At 41.6% G+C, this 20,973-nt stretch overlaps 1 protein-coding gene across 1 annotated transcript in view; it reads left to right on the top strand.

The window, feature by feature from the left end:
- slc4a4a (solute carrier family 4 member 4a) overlaps nt 1–19,180 on the top strand; it is a gene marked incomplete at its 3' end in the record, with an annotated part of 49,704 nt that extends 30,524 nt beyond the window's left edge. Inside the window, exons 10-24 of the mRNA XM_079221619.1 lie at nt 2,164–2,274; nt 3,054–3,228; nt 3,323–3,456; nt 3,695–3,969; nt 5,026–5,096; nt 5,735–5,920; nt 6,038–6,151; nt 8,303–8,464; nt 9,066–9,244; nt 11,863–11,935; nt 12,939–13,007; nt 13,125–13,298; nt 13,946–14,107; nt 16,159–16,238; nt 19,042–19,180. Of these exons, the coding sequence (XP_079077745.1) occupies nt 2,164–2,274; nt 3,054–3,228; nt 3,323–3,456; nt 3,695–3,969; nt 5,026–5,096; nt 5,735–5,920; nt 6,038–6,151; nt 8,303–8,464; nt 9,066–9,244; nt 11,863–11,935; nt 12,939–13,007; nt 13,125–13,298; nt 13,946–14,107; nt 16,159–16,238; nt 19,042–19,180 (2,104 nt within the window). The remainder of the gene's footprint in view (nt 1–2,163; nt 2,275–3,053; nt 3,229–3,322; nt 3,457–3,694; nt 3,970–5,025; nt 5,097–5,734; nt 5,921–6,037; nt 6,152–8,302; nt 8,465–9,065; nt 9,245–11,862; nt 11,936–12,938; nt 13,008–13,124; nt 13,299–13,945; nt 14,108–16,158; nt 16,239–19,041) is intronic.
- Nucleotides 19,181–20,973: the final 1,793 nt, after the last annotated feature.

The following is a 20,973-nucleotide window of genomic DNA, read 5'->3' as shown; positions in this document are numbered from 1 at the left end:
TCCTCACGTTGTGTCTTCACGTTGCGTCTTCACGTTGTGTCCTCACGTTGTGTCTTCACGTTGTGTCTTCACATTGTGTCCTCACGTTGTGTCCTTACGTTGTGTCTTCACATTGTGTCCTCACGTGTGTCTTCACGTTGTGTCTTCACGTTGTGTCTTCACATTGTGTCTTTACATTGTGTCCTCACGTTGTGTCCTCACGTTGTGTCCTCACGTTGTGTCTTCACGTTGTGTCTTTACATTGTGTCCTCACGTTGTGTCCTTACGTTGTGTCTTCACGTTGTGTCCTCACGTTGTGTCTTCACGTTGCGTCCTCACGTTGCGTCTTCACGTTGCGTCTTCACGTTCTGTCCTCACGTTGTGTCTTCATGTTGTGTCCTCACGTTGTGTCCTCACGTTGTGTCTTCACGTTGTGTCCTCACGTTGTGTCTTCACGTTACGTCTTCACGTTGCGTCTTCACGTTGTGTCTTCACGTTGCGTCTTCACGTTGTGTCCTCACGTTGTGTCTTCACGTTGCGTCTTCACGTTGCGTCCTCACGTTGTGTCTTCACGTTGTGTCTTCACGTTACGTCTTCACGTTGCGTCTTCACGTTGCGTCTTCACGTTGCGTCTTCACGTTGCGTCTTCACGTTGTGTCTTCACGTTGTGTCTTCACGTTGTGTCTTCACGTTGTGTCTTCACGTTGTGTTCCCACGTTGTGTCTTCACGTTGTGTTCCCACGTTGTGTTCCCACGTTGTGTTCCCACGTTGTGTCTTCACGTTGTGTCTTCACGTTGTGTCTTCACGTTGTGTCTTTCCGTTGTGTCCTCACGTTGTGTCCTCACGTTGTGTCTTCACGTTGTGTCCTCACGTTGCGTCTTCACTTTGTGTTCCCACGTTGCGTCTTCACGTTGTGTCTTCACGTTGTGTTCCCACGTTGCGTCTTCACTTTGTGTTCCCACGTTGCGTCTTCACGTTGTGTCTTCACGTTGTGTTCCCACGTTGCGTCTTCGCGTTGCGTCTTCGCGTTGCGTCTTCACGTTGCGTCTTCGCGTTGCGTCTTCGCGTTGCGTCTTCGCGTTGCGTCTTCACGTTGCGTCTTCGCGTTGCGTCTTCGCGTTGCGTCTTCGCGTTGCGTCTTCACGTTGCGTCTTCGCGTTGCGTCTTCGCGTTGTGTCTTCACCTCTCAGCTGTGTTCCCACGTTGAGTCTCTACAACTCTCTTGTAACTGGAGGATTATCAAAAGTGACCCGGCAGTAACCCCTTGAGAGGTTTTCCTTGTTATCTTATCTGAAATCACAATTGTTCTACAAGGTCCTCAGGCTGTGTATTAGTCTGCTGGTCATTTATTAATCAATTTACGGCACCTCATAATATGTATAACAAAAGTTATTTTATTACCAGTGCGACGTTAAGCCTTAGAAGCAGCTTCAAATTAAATTGTAAAAATGTGTCTGGAACAGAATTAAGTGAAATCTGACATTTATACCAGACAGAGTACATTTAAAAACAACTTGATGGTTAAAAAAAACTGGTGTCAGCGAGTACAAGGTCTTGCATTAAACATGTAAGATCTGTGCTGACTGCTGTGTGTGCAGTAACTACATCATGTTACAGAAGAGTAATCATTGCAAAACCACCCGTGTGCATCCAGATGTACAGCACAGTGTTCACTTATGAAGGAGCAGCTGTGGACTTTAGTTAAAGCTGCAGGTTTACTCGGTGAAGCCGGTGTGTGTGTGTGTGTGTGTGTGTGTGTGTGTGTGTGTGTGTGTGTGTGTGTGTGTGTGTGTGTGTGTGTGTGTGTGTGTGTGTGTGTGTGTGTGTGTGTGCACACACACACTGGTCAATCAACTAATTAATGATCAACAACTCAAGAAAAGAGGCCGCAGCAACATGCTGACACTTAAAGGTGCAGTGTGTAGTATTTGGCGACATCTAGCGGTGAGTTTGTAGATTGCAACCGACTGAAACTTCTCCAGTGTGAATGGCCCTGGCTAGAGCCAGAGTTTGGCTTGTCCATTCTGGGCTCTTGAAAGAGGACCCACTCCGTTTTATTCCATTTCTGCCAATAGATCCCCCTAAATGCAACACACTTGTTCCTTTTTTAGCAACCAAAATGCTCAATATAGGTACGGTTCCTGTCCGACTGAACAAAACTGTGTATTTTTTGTGTGTTTTAGGAAAAACATGTATGCTGGAGGGGACTCTCATATGAATGGAGATATGCCTCATGATGGAGGTCACGGAGGAGAGGGACATGCTGCTGGGGACGAGCTGCAGAAGACTGGAAGGTACGGAATTATGAAGAAATAAAAGACATTTTTTATGGATATCTATAATAGTATGCATACCAGGCTTAAAACTAGACACAGAGCATTTGTATGACCTTTCAAACACAAAATTTCTAATAGTTAAATGGCCACTGTAGAGTGTAAAATTCAAGCAACAACACGCGCAACCTGGAGTGCAAATATTTAGTTAATTTAAATTGCACAACACACAAGAGCTAAATGAGTTTACAAGCATTGTACAAAGAACCAAAGTGCAACTTGACATATCCAGAGAAAAATGTAAAACATGCCGAAGGTCCTTTTGTCTGATTACACAGAATATTGTCTTGTTGGAACATTTGGCCCCACTGTGCTCATGATTCAGTGTTGCATGGACCATGTTTTGTAAAATGAAAGAAGTCTTATAGCGTAGGTCCTTGGGTCTGCATACTAGTACTTTAAATACTTTAAATATCCCAAATGTTGTTTTTGTTGGGTCTATGAGACAATTAACCCCTGGGCTCTTTGTAGTAATTGTGTGTCCCTATGTGTTTTTTTTTTTTTGTCTATTTGTAGTCATTTTACATCTCTTTGTAGTCGATCCTTTGTAGTAGCTTTTTGTCTCTGTCTGTTTTGAGTCTCTCTGCAGCTGTATCTTTTTGTAGTCGTCTGTATCTCTTTGTAGTCATTTAAGTCTTTTCTTGGTTTGTTCGTGTCTCTTTGAGAGACATACAGGTGAAGGCCAAGTGCTTAGTGTTCCTTATTGTGGAAAACAACCCCTCTGGTTTCTCTGTTTTCAGGTTTTGTGGGGGTCTCCTACGTGACATCAAAAGAAAAGCGCCTTTCTTTGTCAGTGACTTCACCGATGTATTTCACATTCAGGCCTTGTCCGCCATTTTGTTTATTTACCTGGGAACCGTGACAAACGCCATCACCTTCGGCGGTCTGCTGGGGGACGCCACAGAGAACATGCAGGTCGGACTGAGATTTGAACCTTTCAGCAGTTTGTGAAGCGTCGACCACTCGTGCTCTGACTCATCCCCTGAATTGTTCCCCTCCGCATGCGCAGGGGGTGTTGGAGAGTTTTCTGGGCACGGCGATCACAGGCGGGGTTTTCTGTCTGCTGGGCGGCCAGCCGCTCATCATCCTCAGCAGCACCGGTCCTGTTCTGGTGTTTGAACGGCTGCTCTTCAACTTCAGCAGGTGCCTTCCCCGTTTTCTTACGTCATATCAGGGCCACTGTTAGGAAAAAATAAAACGAACAGTCAACATTTTCAATCTCCGGCTCAGTGAGCAGAGGGAGACCAGTCTGTCAGCGTCCATGTGTCAAATGATGGATTTGATAGTATGAAGATATTCTTTAAATATTGTCCTTTTTATTCTTTAAAAAAACCAATACTCCTTTCATCTTTTAATACGTGCTGTGTTTCTTTCCTCGCAGAGACAACGAGTTTGACTACCTGGAGTTCCGCCTGTGGATCGGCCTGTGGTCGGCGTTTTTCTGCCTGGTGCTCGTGGCCACTGACGCCAGCTACTTGGTTCAGTACTTCACCCGGTTCACGGAGGAGGGCTTCTCCTGTCTCATCAGCTTCATCTTCATCTACGATGCCTTCAAGAAGATGCTCAAATTAGCTCACCACTATCCCATCAACCCGGAATTTACGATAGATTATGTCACGCAGTACGACTGCCTCTGTATGGCGCCTGCTGTTCTCGGTGAGATGATCTTTACCTTTGAGGCGTCGGCCTGAAAGTTGGAATCCAGACATTGAATGAGCAGAGTGTTTTTTTAATAAGACATCATGTATATTAATGGACCCATGTTTTAGAATACAGGAGACCAGCTACCGACAAACACTGAGTTTAATTTGAAAAACAAGCTTGCTTTTGTGACCATTAAAAAAAAAGTGCTGCTGATGAGACTTTAATGCGCCACAGCATGCATCTTTGTTTTATTTTCTGGTGGAGGATGGTAGATGAAGAGCCTGAATTACTGGTAATCCCCTGCGGCTTTCAAAAATATCTTACTCTGGATGAGTGAGCAGCTAACACATCTCAGTAAAAATGGAAGGAGTCTCCGTCTGTCTGTCCTTTTTGATTTTCTTGACAACACATAATCCGATTGACTTCACATTTAGCGGGTGTATTGCTGAGAGACCAAGGAAGTGCAGCGTTTAGTGCAAGCTCTCGAAATATGCAAGGCCCTCGTTATTAGTAGTGCATTATATGTAGTGAGCATGCACTATAATGAATTTATATACTCTAGCGTTGCTGGGGGATGCAATTATGTCATGGCGGTTGGTCATTTAGCTCAAGAGGGAAATATCTTTTTACTGTAAATTCCCTTTGGAGGCATTTTATGCAGAAACGTCTGGAAACGAGGGAGTGAGGGGTGATGTGTGCCGTGACATTTTCCACATACATTGACGGCACTGAGATCAGCTAACGTGTGAAGTGTGAGCATGGCACCGTGATGACGACACTTACGTTGGGATAGAAACATGCATGCTACATTTACCACATCATCATTCAACTCCAAGCTGACCCTGAATGCAGCTGAGCTTAACAGCAAGTAGAGTTCAGCCAAGTGTGTCGACACAGAGCCGAGATTCAGACGTCCAGATTCAATTGTCATCCATTCAACAATGGATGGCAATGGTTGTTTTTCATGTGTATGCAGAGCAGTATAAAGTATAAAGCTGTTATTGCATGGTTTTAATCTATTATTGAGGATGAAAAATACAGTGTTAAAAATATGTTTCTTTGTTGCAGAGAACAGTTCAGACGTCATTGACGATGCTTTGGACGGTACTTCAGTCTGGTTCTGGAACAGCACTGATCTGGTAAGTCTTTCACGTTTTTATCGCTCTCTTCTGAGGGGAAAAAAGAAGATATATTTACATTATTTCCATAATCTTTTACACTTTTCTATTGGTATTTGTCCTGGATGCACAAATATTCTTATTGATATGTCATCAGTGGTAGAGGAAATACAACGATCTTTTACTTATGTAGCATCCTAACATTAGAATATTCTGTTACAATAAAAGTCCTCATCATCCGCAGAATTAACTAACAATATGAATCAGCAAAGATACTAGAACAAAAAGTAGTTTTGAGGTACTTGTACTTAAGGACAGTACTTGCACCATAGCTGCTATATAATGAAGTGTACTGTTTGTTTCAAACTGAAGGACTTTGGGCTCAAATCACATACCAACCACAGGTGGCAAGATAATGAGAAAACTGAAGTGTTTGTTGAACAATGTTGGAAGGAAAATAAAACGGTCTGATTAGCACATTGTTTTCAATTTAAAGTTATTGTGACACTTAGTCAGTTTATTATAATTTTTTTATTATCTCTGTTTACTCTAAAAGTGATCCGTCTTGTCTTCTCAGCCTCGGTTTAGGTCACAGCGGTGGCGGGGCGCTCCTTTTGCATTTCTTTCTAACCTCGATGCTCTTCGTTCCCTCTGTGCAGCCCATGAACGCCACGTGGTCGTCGCTCTCCAAGACAGAGTGCTTAAAGTACAACGGAGAGCTGGTGGGGAAGGCCTGCGAGTTTGTCCCCGACATCGCCCTCATGTCCTTGATCCTGTTCTTCGGCACGTACACCTGCTCCATGTGTCTGAAGAAGTTCAAGACCAGCCCGTTTTTCCCCACCACTGTGAGTCGACCGCACCGAGCTAATTCAAATCCAACAGGTCTTCCGTCAGAGGGGATGAATCATGTGCCCTGCAGGTTGTGAGGAACAACTCAAATATCTGTGTTAACTTCCACCCAGGTGAGGAAACTCATCAGTGACTTTGCCATCATCCTGGCAATCCTCATCTTCGTCGGAGTCGACATGCTCGTCGGCGTCGACACTCCGAAACTCATCGTGCCAAGTGAATTCAAGGTGAGCCCCTCAACGCTGATGCCGATGCACGATTCAAGCGCACTTAGTTTTGGTGCGTTGCATCATGAAACCCAACCAGATTACAGTAGACACTTGTCCTCCCGTCTGCATGTCGGAAATATATTCTGCCATATTAATGGCAGAGGTGTCAAAAGTATTCACATCCCTTACTCAAATAGAAGTATAGATACTAGGGTTTAAAAATACTTCTGTAAAAGTTGAAGTATCAACTCAAGCTTTTTACTCAAGTAAAAGTGTAAGTACTGGTTTAAAAACTACTTAAAAGTATAAAAGTAATGTAAGGGGAATGTTTTTTTTTTCCATTAAGGACAAACTCTTAAGCCGTGTCTCAGGGTCTTACCTCACCTCCCCCAAAACAATAATTTTTATAAAGGCCATAATGACTATAATGTTTTAAAATGTTATGTTGAAAAATGTGGGATGCACTAGGCTACCCGTTTCAGCTGCATATATGCCCATTGAAAATGATCACATTTTATTACAATGCAACTACAATAAAGTACCATATGTGTACTACTGAGCATTAACATGCGTTTCATGGAGCGGAAGACATGATAACTAGTTGCCTATAAGTATTGTAATAGTGCAAAATAGGCGGCGACTCCGACACAAACACTTAAAGCTGTGGTTCTCAAAACTTTTTCTGTAAATAACATAATTGTGTGACACATCTGTGCTTTTATAAATAACAGAATAAAGAAAATTGCAATCACTTTCAAGTAAATCAGATTGCCCCATCAGACAATGTTTTGTGTAAGTTCTATCTGTGCAAAAAATTACTCATATTTAGTTACTACTAAATAGCTCATTGTGGAAAACAATAAGCTTTTAATTTTAAAACAGAATGCAGATGTGGGCATCAGGTTGTATCAGTATTAGTGGCTGCAGTGACCTGCTTTCCTCGACACATATGTTATAAACGGGGTTGTAGATTTGATACGGCCTCTCTCAATTCATGCTCAATATTGAGCTTAGATCTGTTTTTTTATTTTGAGAAACGCAGCAGCAAGAAAAGACGAGCTCACGGAGCTCACGGCGTCGTGTCAAATCGCGCATGCGCAAGCGTAACCTGTTAACGGCGTACCGTAACCATTTACCCGAAAGTACAGGCATTTGTCCATGTATTTATTAATGACTTAGTTTTATATCCGTGTACTTTGTACTTTTGTAATATGTGAAGACAGCAGCTCTTTGTTGGGTAGAAGACACGAGCACTTTGGCTCGTTTCACCTGGAGCAGGAGAGCTGCTCCGGGTTCAGAGAGCCGCTCCGGGTTCAGAGAGCTGCTCCGGGTTCAGAGAGCTGCTCCGGGTTCAGAGAGCCGCTCCAGTGCGAGGAGAACTCCGGTTGCTCCTCACAGGAGAGCTGCTGTTGCATCTTCACCCTGGGAGCGTTTAAAACGCAGATATAGCGGTCTACTTTTCACGCGACATATTTTTCGACGCTCTCTGTCCGCTGGTGTGTGTGCTCAGTGCTCACCTGTGTGCGCGCGCACGTATCTGTGGGCAACGGGGCGGAGAATTTTTTGTGTGTGTTTTTTAACGATGACAAGCCGGAGTGAAAACAAACCAAAATGAAATGAGGCTATTTTTAAAATGTAGGGAGTAGAAAGTACAGATATTTGCGTGAAAATGTAAGGCGTAAAAGTAAAAAGTCGTCTGAAAAATAAATACTCCAGTAAAGTATAGATACCCAAAATTTCTACTCAAGTAAGGTAGCGAAGTATTTGTACTTCGTTACTTGACACCTCTGATTAATGGAATGTACGTCCGATGGGTGTCCCCGCTTTAGCAAGCTAGTATCAACGCTAGCTAGCTAGCGCTGCTACTTGCAACTACTAGCTAGCTCCCCGCTGCTGCTGCTACTGCCTGCATCCCCTCTGCCCGAGTCTGGTGTCGAGCCGGGGCTGGTCCCGCTACCTTCGGTGGTTGTCGGGGAGCTAGCGGAGAGCTAGCAGCAGCGCTAGCTGGCTACTGCGGGGAGCTAACGTGGACACTAACCGAAGGTTGTAGCGGCTTGTACCCGACTTTTACGGTAATGGGTTTGTAAAATAATCAGCTGCAAATTTCTCTCTGCATGTTGAGCACAAATGGCACTTTATCTTCCTCCTCCTCCTCCTCCTCCTCCACAGCCAACGAGTCCTAAACGGGGCTGGTTTGTGCCCCCGTTCGGAGGAAACCCTTGGTGGGTTTACCTGGCATCGGCCCTCCCCGCCCTGCTGGTCACCATCCTGGTCTTCATGGACCAACAGATTACTGCTGTGATTGTCAACAGGAAGGAGCACATGCTGAAGGTAGAGATGAAACCTCCCCCTGCAAAACGTTTGGAGCGCTTAACACACATGGTGGATTTACTGTACAGGGTTGAGGCGGCGGAGAGTTGGGACTAGTTCTCAGAATTCAGATGGCAAGATTTTGGTTGCAGCATATGTGTGTGTAAATAAGAAATTCAATAACGGCAACGAAAAACAAGTTAATTTGCCGTGAAAAAGTATTTTTCTTTCTGTTTGTCTGACTTGATTCATGTGAAGTAGGGGTTTTCATGAGTTTCCCACAACATACTGTAGTGTGTACAGGACACCGGCTACCTTCACACTGTCGTTAAATATCGTTGTCATTCTTCTCGTGGGGGTGAGAGATGTTTCACGGCAGTGACTGAACACGGGTCGGCTCAAAAAAAGCGACCACTTGAAGTGTTTTTCGCCGAAGCTGAGCAATGATTTCTTTGATTTCGGTCTCTTTAAAGTTAACGGCGTCTTAAACGGCGTACAATATGACCCAACCATGAAAGAGCTGTTTGAGTTTCCCCGTGTCTGCAGCCATGCTCTACATACGGTCTAACGTCTGAGCACACACACACATGACCTTTGACCTTGTGTTTGTTGTCTGTACCAGAAAGGGGCAGGTTACCATCTGGATCTGTTCTGGGTGGCCATTCTGCTCATTATCTGCTCCTTCATGGGTCTGCCGTGGTACGTCGCCGCCACCGTCATCTCCATCGCGCACATCGACAGTCTGAAGATGGAAACCGAAACGTCGGCTCCTGGAGAGCAGCCGAAGTTCCTGGGTGTGAGGTGAGACTTGTTTAACGTATTCCAGAGTGCACACTTTGAGTGTTTGTTTTCATTTGATTGTTCAGCGCAGAAGGAAAAACAATATTAACGAAACGATATCAAAAGCCCAAAAGGTTCGTCACTGATCTCCCCCAGTTTGGGATAAAACAACCCAATAAAATAAGATCAACTGAAAAACAAATTATTGGTAAATGGACTATTCTTTAAACTACGCACTTGTTTCAACCATTCATACACTGATCCTGTTGGTGAAAAAAGTCTCACACAGATAAGAAAGTAATATGAAACCTTTTTAAAGTTTTTAAACACTGACGGGGAGCTGTTAAACTTTGTTCCAACACAGAGTGCTGCAGGATAACGTACATATTTTTGGAGGCCAACAGGAAGTTATCATCGCACATGTTCCCTCAACAAAGAAAAATGCTTCCATTGGATTTTGGATAATTGCAGAGAACAGGCTGTGGCGAACAAACGTTGATGATACTTATTTTTTGTCCAGCAGGATAATCTGCACAAATGAACACTTTCCGAAGCATAAATACAAACGGCAGAAGTAAAAAAAAAATCTAACATTAGGATACAAACCGCGGTCACATGACTTCACGTTGGAGGAGGACCAGTGTTCTCTTTTGACACAAATAAAACCTTCAACATTCACGAGAGGAATATTTACTGATTCTATATTGTAGAACAAAACTTTAAAATGTCTTAAGCTTGTGTTCACCACTGAGCATATTTCAAACCAAAAGGGGACGTGCAAAACATTCCTGCAGCACTCTTTCTGTGTCCATTATGCATTTGACTGAGGCTGGTTTCAACAAGGGGAATCTGAAGCCGAGTACATTCTCTAATCTCTTCTCTGATATTTCCAGATAGATTGAGGCCAAATTACAAATTAGCATCCTATTGACCTCAAACACAGATAGAATGTGTAGTTTACAAAAGCCTGGAGCTATGATGGATATTAAAAGCTATGATGGATATTAAAAGATAACGTTAATAATGTTAATAATCCTGCAAGAGACAAAGGAGTCAAATTCATAGTCATTTAAATCCACCGTGCCGCTGTAGCACCATCTGTAGGTCACACAACTTTACAGAAGCGCTTGGAAAAGCTGTGTGGATAGCATATCTTTTTTAACACTAATAATAACCTCGGTGACTCGTCCCAATGTTGAATACACCAAATTACACGAAGACTGAGAGTAACGTGTTGAACATGGTGGACTGTCTTTGTAGGAAGAAATGTGGTCTACAACGGAAAGATTAGCTTTCAAACAAGCAAAAATAAATATTTCACAAAAACACAATTCAGAAGTCGAAGCACCAAATTTCAGCAAAAATGTAGTTTGAGACTTCCTCTTAACAAACACACCAACATACGCTGTGTGCCAAAAACATGAAATAACCCTTGTTAGAGATCATGAGCTGAACTGTAATCAGCTGACTTTGAGCTCTAAAATCATTTACACAGCCGGTTACTGTTGGATTGTTAATCCTGAATAGTACAATACTGATATTTACATTCTCTCGTGTTTAAAAGCTCGACTAATTTAAAAGGCATATTAACTTAATCTTGTTTTAACTTTATTTTAGAGCAGCTCAACCTTTTTTTCACCACGGACTGGTTTGGTGACGGAAAACATTTTCACGGACCGGCCTTCAAGGTGTGGGGGATAAATATGACGAAATAAAATGATACGACCGGCATGAAAACAAATATAAAGTACATAAAAAATACAACTCACGAGAACACTGAGTTATCACCATATTATGCAGAGCGGGCGCGTTAAACCCGTTTTTTAAGTTTCCTGATATTGTCTTTTAAATGCAGCTTTCTTTTTCTTGGAAGTCGTCGGCTCTTCTTCTTCTTGTGTCTCCCCATTTGGCCTTTTCCCCTATCCAAAGACGGTTGTTTTGTACAAATCTTTGCTACCTTTTTGGGGTAATGTATCACGTGACCGAGACGTGTGTCTTGTTGTGTGTCAAGGGGCTCAGACGCACAGACGGATGTATCCAGTCATTTTTCAAAATAAAGCGTCTTTCAGTCCGTGGTAATAAATCAAATATTTTTTCATTCATTCTTTCTGTGCGGCCGGTTCCAAAGGAGCCACGGACCGGTACCCGGTGGTTGGGGACTGTTGTTTTAGAGGACGTAGTGGGGGAAAAAATTATAATATCTTTCAATTTGAGCGTTTAAAAGAGAAATTATGAAATTCAAAGTTTGAGTTTGTATCTCTGCTGCCCATTAGTGACTCTGTGTTGCAAACGTCATGTTGTTGTTTTCATTAATAGACGGTTCAGACACTTCCCGTCTTTAAAGTTTGTTTTCGTTTGTAGTTTGTTCGGCGGCGTCCTCCAGAGCCTCCCGATGTGTCAGCTGTGAGCTGAACTAACAAACTCTCGAAACGTCTCCACAATTTGAACCCCTGACAAATGATGGGGTCGCTTTTGTGTTTTGGCTAAAGTGAATGAGATTTGGGAAATGAAGAAATCAACAACATTTGTTCAGGCTGTTCTTTGACTTTTTCTTTAAAACATGTCCAAAAAGGGACATTAAACCAAGCAGACATTTGAGTTTTGATCTTGTGTCTAACTATTTGTTTCTCTTTTTGTAGAGAGCAGAGGGTCACCGGTGTCATTGTGTTCCTCCTGACGGGACTTTCTGTATTTATGTCTCCCATTCTAAAGGTAATTAAGCAGATTGTCTCGTGTTGTTCGTCACCGAGTGACTCAAGTTTAATCTTTTTCATCTTTTCAAAATGACTGTGGTTATGAAATTCACTTTTCTAACTGTCTGAGAAAAGAGAGATACATGAACGTTTAATTCTGTATCAGTATCAATTCTGTAACACTAAACTCTCCAGTTGGGCGCTACAATACGACTTTACAGTCACCGCTTGCCAGATCCTCTATGGATTAAACGCTGTACATGTTTATGGTTATCTACACTTCACACTTAACATATCATATTACATACATTATTTGCATTTTTGCACTCTCCTTTTGTTTGTTGTTGTTGTTGTTATTTTCATTTACACCTCACACACTTAATATGCACATACATACTTGCACTCTTGCACTTCTACTGTTGAAGTTAATTAAATTTAATTCCTAAATTAACACTCTGTTCTTCTTTCTTTCATTCAGCTATTTTATTGTTATTGTTATCTTTATTAGTATTATTATTGCATATATCTTATATATCTTTCATCTTATCTTGTTTTCTGTGTAAATTGCTGCTACTCGACACAAAATTTCCCCTTGGGGATTAATAAAGTATATATTCATTCATTCATACATTCATACATCAGTCCATGTGTGTTGAGGTCAGAGGTCACAAGATCCGAGCATTGATTAACTGACTGTGTTTTTTTGACTCTTAATGTAAAAATGTTATTTGGAAAAGTCCTGAGTGGTTTTTTGTCATTGAGGAGAAAATCATTGTTTCTTGTAAAACTGCAGAAATAAAAAAAAAACCTAGATGGCAAAAGGTTTGATAGACATTTTAACAACATTCATGTTGTTATTATACCAAATATTTTAGCTGATACATAGTAACCTCATTAAGGTCAAGCAACAAGCCCTTTCATTCCACTTTATCATACCGTTGTAGTTTAACTAATTATTATGATAACCTGAAGCATCTTGTACTTGAACTAAAATAACCTGCTTTCCTCTCTGTTTGACCAAGTTCATCCCGATGCCTGTGCTGTATGGAGTCTTCCTATACATGGGGGTCGCCTCTCTCAATGGAGTGCAGGTAAATTGTACATATTTTATTTTATTGGCGTTTAGAGCAAAGGAAGGCCAGCCAATACATCAGCTCCCTCTGATGTATTCATGCTCACGCGTACTTGTACCTCTCACCTGTCTGCAGTTCATGGATCGTCTCAAGCTGCTCCTGATGCCAGCGAAGCACCAGCCCGACCTGGTTTACCTGCGACACGTCCCCCTCAGGAAGGTCCACCTCTTCACCTTCATCCAGATCCTCTGCTTGGCCCTGCTCTGGATCCTCAAGTCCACCGTGGCCGCCATTGTATTCCCTGTCATGGTGAGAGACATGTAGTACTATTCGGCCAATATTAGTATTTGAACGACTTCTATTTGTAGGCTACAAATGAGCATGTATATATATATGTGTATATATATGTATATATATATATATATATATAGCGGGTAAAATAAGTATTGAACACATCACCATTTTGCTCAGGAAATACATTTCTAAAGGTGCTATTGACATGAACTTGAGTATTCCATACATACAGAAAAATAAGTTCAGAAATCAAGTTATGTGTAATTAAATGGAATGACATAGGGAAAAAGTATTGAAGATGCTTACTGAAATGTATTCAATACTTCTTTCAAAAGCCATCTGGTGAACATTTCATGTCAATAGCACCTTTTGAAATATATTTACTGAGAAAAATGGTTAAATGCTGATTTTATGTATGTATATTTAATTATCATGATGCTACTGAAAAGTGACCAGTATGTAGTAATTTCTATGAGCACTGTTTTTTGAATAGTTTAGTCTGAGAAATGGAAAAGATAATAAGCGACGCCTCCTCATCAGAAAGTTCATTTGGCAGTTCCTCCTTGGCCCACTAGATGGCGCTCTCAGGCTCACCACAACAGCTGTCATGAACCACACTGATTTATTCATTTCAAATAAAAATGATCCTGCTCTGCTTTTAGATCCTCGCTCTGGTGGCCGTCAGGAAGGCGATGGACTACATGTTCTCGCAGCATGAGCTCGGCTTCCTGGACGACGTCATCCCAGAGAAGGACAAGAAGAAGAAAGAGGACGAGAAGCAGAAGAAGAAAAAGCGAAGCAGCATAGACAGCGACGCTGAAGACGTAAGGGTTTTGACTTTTACGGCTTCAAAGCGTTGGACCCTGTTCTTCTCGTGTTTTACATGATGGCCCTTTCCCAAGTCTGTCACCAACGATCTCCTCCCGGCTCCCCGTTACGTCCTCCTTCATGTCCCACTTGAGTGTTTACCCACTCTGGCTGATCAAGATCCAGGTCTACAGGATGTCTTCCCCTCTCGGGGAAATCGTAGAGATGTTATAGATATCAAGTGCAAGAGTCGCTTTCGAACTTTCAGTGATTTTTATTTATGTCTCCTCGGTGTAAAAGATAAACATCCAGCGGATTTAGTTCACTGTTTTGTCTCAAAGTTCAATTTGACTGATGTTTCTTGTTTTTTGGACTGACAGATAGGGGGCAAGACCGCTGTTGTACGAGTGTGTTTTATATTTGATGTAATATTCAGATGTCTTTACGGTGATTATAAGCCAATCGGATGATCCGTGTTTTTAGAGTTTGAGTTTTAAGGGATTACACGCAGAAGCTGGAGGTCTTCATGGGTCCAACTTGTTTTGTTTATGTGGTAACGCTCAACCACGGACCCAAGTTGTGCCGGATAAAAACTATATTGGGAAATGGGTTCACTGTTTGGTTCCCAGCATTTCTCAGGTCAGCTTCGATCGGGTCCGTTTCTTTAATTCACTCATGGACATGCATTCATTTAATACCTTCTAGCTGGAATCCAGATGGATCGGATGATTTCAGACCCAGTGAGTGATGCATTTGTAAAATGCCAGAGGTTACAGGCTTGACAATCAGGGGGTTAAATTAGATTTAAGCTCTTGACCTTTGATTCTTACAGACAGGCAGAAAGGTTCATCACATATCTGATGGTCCAACTGCGCCAGAAATCTCCCAGTGCCGCGCCACTGTCCGATTCCATGATTTGATTTGACTTACGATTCTATTTCAACACTAATTCAGCGCTGATGGCTTTGCCATCGTTAGACCAGGAAGTCTGGAGTCGTGAAGATCAACCAAGGTCGTTGGTTTTATCCCATGACAACTCATTTACATTTTCAAAGTCTTCTTTAAAATGAGACTAGATGGTATTGAGTGTGATATAACCGGCACTCTTTTGGGGGCAATGCACCACACTAATGCATACGGTTCCATTTAAAATGTATTTAATAATATAGCAACAACCTATGACTTATACTTTCCTCCTGTAGTTTCTTTTGGTGTGAACAAAGTGTTCATTACATAATATTTCACAGTTCTGTTGTTTCTCTGCCACATCCGGCAGTGGCCATGGTGTTTCAGACCCCACCAGCAGGCCATGTGTGACCTGCCCCGTGTCGTCTTTGAAGTATTTATTTTTCCTGCCTCTTTTTATCTTTGCAAACCAGGAAAGTATGAATCAAGTTGCATCGCCGTCAGCTGTTTAGCAATCGCTCGTTTGTATTGTCCTGAAGGAAAAACAACAAAATCAATAGGGAGCGCAGGTTTAGCAGCACGAATGTGTGTGTTGATGCAAACTCACCGACGCGCCCTGAGCTCCCGTCTCAGGATGTGTGTGTGTGTGTTTCCTCTCTCCCAACAGTCTGACTATCCTTACAATGAGAGAGTCCCCAGCATTAAAATCCCCATGGACATGATGGAGCAGGAGCCTTTCTTAGGTGATAAGGCCTCCGACAGTGAGTAGACTCCACCCTCGCTGCAGGAGGAAATACGCCCTCCGCTCGGTCCTGACTGACTCCTGCTCTGCTTCCTCATTCCTCGTCTCTGAAGTCGTCTTCTGTGACTTAGAGTCGGTGTTGGCCTTTCACTAACTGCATGATATTAACGTTCCTTCTTTGTCTTTCTCCTTCGCTCCAGCCCTGTCTCTTTTATTCTTACCTTTTCCTCTCCTCTTGAAACTTTTTTTTTCTCTTGGGTTTGTGATGCTATGATTTTATTCGTCTTTTCCCCTTTTTAACTTCTCGCTTGCCGGACCGAAGCTGCTGTCGGGTTTAGTTGGTCCGGTACATGTAACGCTTGTTCCAGCTTGACTTCACTAGCACACTAACGGCCGTTTGTCTGTTTTCTTCTTCCACAGGAGAGAAGTCCCCATCATTCCTTGAACGACACACATCGTGCTGAGCAGCTTCGCTACTACCAAGACAACTGCTTGTCCAGGTGAGATGAGGGCGAGTGGGACGCCGACGTAACCGGACGAATTAAATGGGACAGAAAGGGCAAAAAAAAAAAATTAAACTGCCGCTGATTTCTTTTTTTAATTCATCCTTCGATGACACAGTACTACTGCCGGCCTTTATTAAGCTTCAGGAACTGTTTTTTTTTTGTCCACTAGGGGGCAGCTGACTGAGCCAACAGTTGCTTATTTTACGCATGCAGAAGTTATGGATGAACACCATTAATTAAAAGTTTAATATTCAGTATTGTGTAGCAGCAATCTAGCGGCACCATCCGGTATATTTCTATAACCGCGATAAACATGAATTCAAGTTATTTTTCCCATTTCTTTGGGTGATGACGTCATAAAATATGACGTCAGACATTCACAAAAAAATGGCGTTCGGCACAGCGCTACAAAGTCAGCTTTCTCGACAGTTTTTGTCATTGTTTTGTTTTGTTAATTGATATCCAATAATAGATATACATATATTTGCATGAAGAAAGCATAGTTGTCCACTCCCGTGTTGATTATTAAATACTCGACAAGAAGTCCTGGTTGATTAGGAATTTCTTCTTGAGTGGAGACAATGTGCCTCGAGTTTAGCGGCCTGGAGTCGTTTTGTTGATACACGAGCTTCATGTTTTTCAGAATTGTGTTCATAGAATACATGCAGAATTTGTACATTCAGCACTTTTACCTGGGAATGTCACCGCAGATGACCAGTTTGTAATTACTGCAAATATATATTTGAATTACACCACAGCTTAAAACTCTTTGAGTTTTATCTTGTTTCAATACCGTCAGATGAGAAGTTTGTAACCTGCTGAATACCTAAAAGTAATTGAGTTACAAAATGTGTGCGTTGAAATATTCTGTGATGTTAAAATTGCAATTTCTGAGTACCTGCAACATACAAATGTAATATTTGACTTCAACTTAATCTTGAAACTTGTTTTGAGACTCGTCATCTGGTGCTTCAGATTTAAGATTTAAGATTTGGATTTCCTTCAGACAAACTGAACAGGCCCGTTTACAGAAGTAATGATGGTCTGAAAAGAGTCTTTTTGTCGGTGACCTCGTCACCGTTATGCTGCGTGAAAAACACACATTGTGCTTCACCGCTACGAGCTTTAGAGGAGACAATCGCTCTTATAGAGGCAGAACAACATTGAGAGATATGATTACGATGCTCGAGAAGAGATTATGTTCCTCCATCGGGCCCCCCGTCGTTTAGTGATGAGCAGGCTCCACTCTCCTGGGGCTGCGTTACCTCATCTGCTCTACGATCGCTGACGAAAGAGGATTAGTGGATATTTTTTTTGGAACAATGTGTGGAAAAAAGCAGCCGTGATCGCAACACAACAAGATTGGTTTTCCCTAATTGGTCCACAGCTGTAGAGTTCACACGGACAGCTGGCTTTTCTTCACATGGAGGGTGACTAAAAACATGTTCTACTGACAGAATCACTTTTTATATATATCAAGTTTTAAAGCGTATAAAACAAATACAAAATGACATCTATTTGTAAAGAGGACTCGACGACCGAGCTCTTGTGGCAGACGACTCTAACCAACTCTTCAGATGAAGCTCATTCTGAGTTTGATCTCCTGCTACTTTAAGGACCTCCGACCTTTCGCTGGTCTGTGCTCATGTCCGTCAGTCGTCCTGTAATCCCGTCCTCACTCAGGCTGAAGCCAAATTGCTTTGAGCTCAGATGACCTCAGGATCCATCAAACCACAGTCTATATATATATATATATGATGCAAACCGGAATTAATACAAAAAGCTTAGTTTATGTTATGATCCAAACGCTCGACCCAATCGAAGAGACAAATTTATACGAGCGGCACTGTGGAAGAAATGTTTGTAGATCTAAACCTTTTGCTTCACAGTCGCGGCACATTAATCACAGCATTTGGAGGATGTGACAGCAACTGTCCTGCAGCAATAATGCTTCTGCATAAATAATATAAAGGATTCCTTTTGTGAGTACAGAGAGGCAGAAGACTATTTAATCTCGTATTAATGTGTCTGAAGTTTAATTAGTCTAATTAAGATAATATTTCACATTTCCAGTTGAACAGTCAAAAATGGTCAACAAGTTGGACAATTTTTTCTTTTATTAATTACCTCTCAAATAAAAAGACACACTTATGTTCATGTAAAGTGTGATTTTTGTTCTTTTTTTTGTCTTTTCTATCACTAAAGTCATCGCTTATTTCTTTCATTTTTTTCAGTAAACTTCATTTCTGAGGCAAAAGTATAACAACAATTGACATTTTGACGCTGTAATAAACCAAAATGATCCTTCAATATTAAAATAGTTTTGGGAAATGTACTTTTAGCGTAAAGACATGAGAGCATTGATCTTCTTCTCACGTAAAACCTCAGGAATACAAAGGTGTATTTGTTCTAGTAAAAATAGTCTTTGAACACATTTTCTACCAGCAATAAAGTTTACTTATTGAAATTGCCTCCGTGGTGACTTCTCAGCAGTTTGTCTTATTATTCATATTCTTATAATAAAGAATAATTTACAAAAATCAAGTGCTTTATGAATGTTGCACATAAAACTACTTTACCTCGCAGCGTTCATCAAAAATTATCCGATGTCGTTCGCCAGTGTTGTTGTTGTGGTGGCGTGGATGGCCGTCCATGAGAGTTAAAAAGTTTGAAAACCCATATATGTATATATATTCAGAGTTATATTTCTTGGTGTGGACTCTCGCCAAGAGATGTAATAAATGTCCCGCTGTTCCTCCCAGCTCGTGTCCTAACAGCAACCCGTCTTGTGTTCCAGCCCCGAGATGAGTCCGCTGAAGTCTGTGCCTCAGATCAGAATCGACATGGACCCCGACGACGACCCCGACGACGACCCCGACGACGACGACGACGATTCATTCTACTGGAAGAGCCGAGGATCCGAAACGTCTCTGTAGAGCAACGAACCACCGCAGCGCCCGCAACACAAAAATATTATTTTTTAACTCAAAAAAAAATCTCCCAAAAAGACTTTGTTCTGAATGTCACAAAGAAAAGAAAGCTAACGCACTAAGAACACAACACTTTTTCTTAGTCTTAGTTAGACACAAGAAAACTTTCTTTTTCTAATAATGAAACTATTTTAAAACCATTTATTTGCTCACAATCTTCTCGGTATTTTTGCTCACAGCTCCACAGTAATGTGATAAATGTAACTCCTCCCACATATTAACGGCTGCAGCTCTCTCTGACCTCGCATGACATCCCTGCTCTTAAAATAAATATATATATACACACACACACACAAACAAATATCATCTGTGGGGATTTTTTATATAAAGTGATTTACTCTAATAACATTTTCCTGTAGCAGGAAAATTATGTTTTTTTTTAATAGCTCTACCTCTTGTTTTAGATTAAAAGCTTCTTATGAACAAACGCAACATGTTGATTTTTGACGCAGCATGGAGGAGGTTGACATTTCCTCTTGTCGAGTCCGAATGATTCAAGAGATTCACTGTTTCATAGCCAGTGAAGAAAACGTGTGCGATTAGCTTATTTGAAGGTAATTAACGGTCCATTAACAGCAGCATATTTGTATGTGCAGATGAGGTAAATATTTTTATTATCACTTTTTGATGACGTTTCTTTTTGATCGCTTCACTTTCTGTTTCTAATTTCCTGAATTCCTTCTTTCACGTGTGTTCACTTCAAAAGCTTTTGTTACTCTTTTAAATTAAATCTTTTCTTTCTTTTTTATGATTATTTTGTGTTTATGTTGGTAACTTTTTATGATGTCCTTTTTTTTCCCTCTCTTTGCTGGTAGAAAACAGTTGAGCGATACATAATCACCGGATTTTCCTCAGCCAAACGTAGCTGTAACTAGGAATGCATATCATATAATCGCTTGTGCTGCACAAACTACTTAACCTAAGTGGCTTATAAGAGATCGATCCAGACGGAAATTATTATGGTAACGATGCGACGAAATAATTATGAGAAGGGGAATGAAATCTGTGTAATCACAGGTTCCCGGTACCCAGGCGAGTGAAGCCGATGAGAAAGTTTCTTAAAACGTGCATTCTCTCTACTGACCACCTGGTGGTATAGAAGTCTATGAGAAAATGACTCTACTTCTCTCTTGATTTATTCCCTCAGTTAAACATGAGTTTATGTCTCAATCTCTTGTTTCAAGTCTTCTTCAATACATCATGATGTTCTTTTAGTAAATGATGGTTCATTTAGAGTCAAGCAGACCATAAAGCAGGGTATGCTCTTAAAGAGGCCTTCGTCAAAACCAGCGGGTACGTCGACTGGTTCTCGTGTTTCGGGTCGTTGTTCCCGTCAGACCTTTAAAGATACCCACTGGATTTGGACTTTGGACTTTTTTTGCACAAAATTGTAAGTCTTCCTACAGTGAGGAAGATCGAAGAAATGACGAAGAAGTAACATATTTGAACAGACTTTTGAAAAAATCCAAACTCAAAAACACAGCTGCTGAAATTGAGGCAATTGGTATCCAAACTATTCACTGCATTCCTCCAGCGAGTCCATACGGTCGCGTCCAGAAAGAATGAAACCTCTGAGCTGTTATTGGCCAGTATTACCTTCTAAAGCACTGTTCATCATCCTCATCTTCATCTTCTTCATCACAGTATCCCCACTTCCTCTCTGAAGGACTGGAGCACTTTTTCTCACTTGAATGTTTGAGTCTTTGGTGGCCGTCCTCTCCGTCGTCATCACCACTGTA

The sequence above is a fragment of the Taurulus bubalis genome (genome assembly GCF_910589615.1).
Source record: "Taurulus bubalis genome assembly, chromosome: 8".
Classification (NCBI taxonomy): Eukaryota; Metazoa; Chordata; class Actinopteri; order Perciformes; family Cottidae; genus Taurulus; species Taurulus bubalis.
Note: the sequence above shows the minus strand (reverse complement) of the source record. Positions and strands in the feature narration are given on the sequence as shown.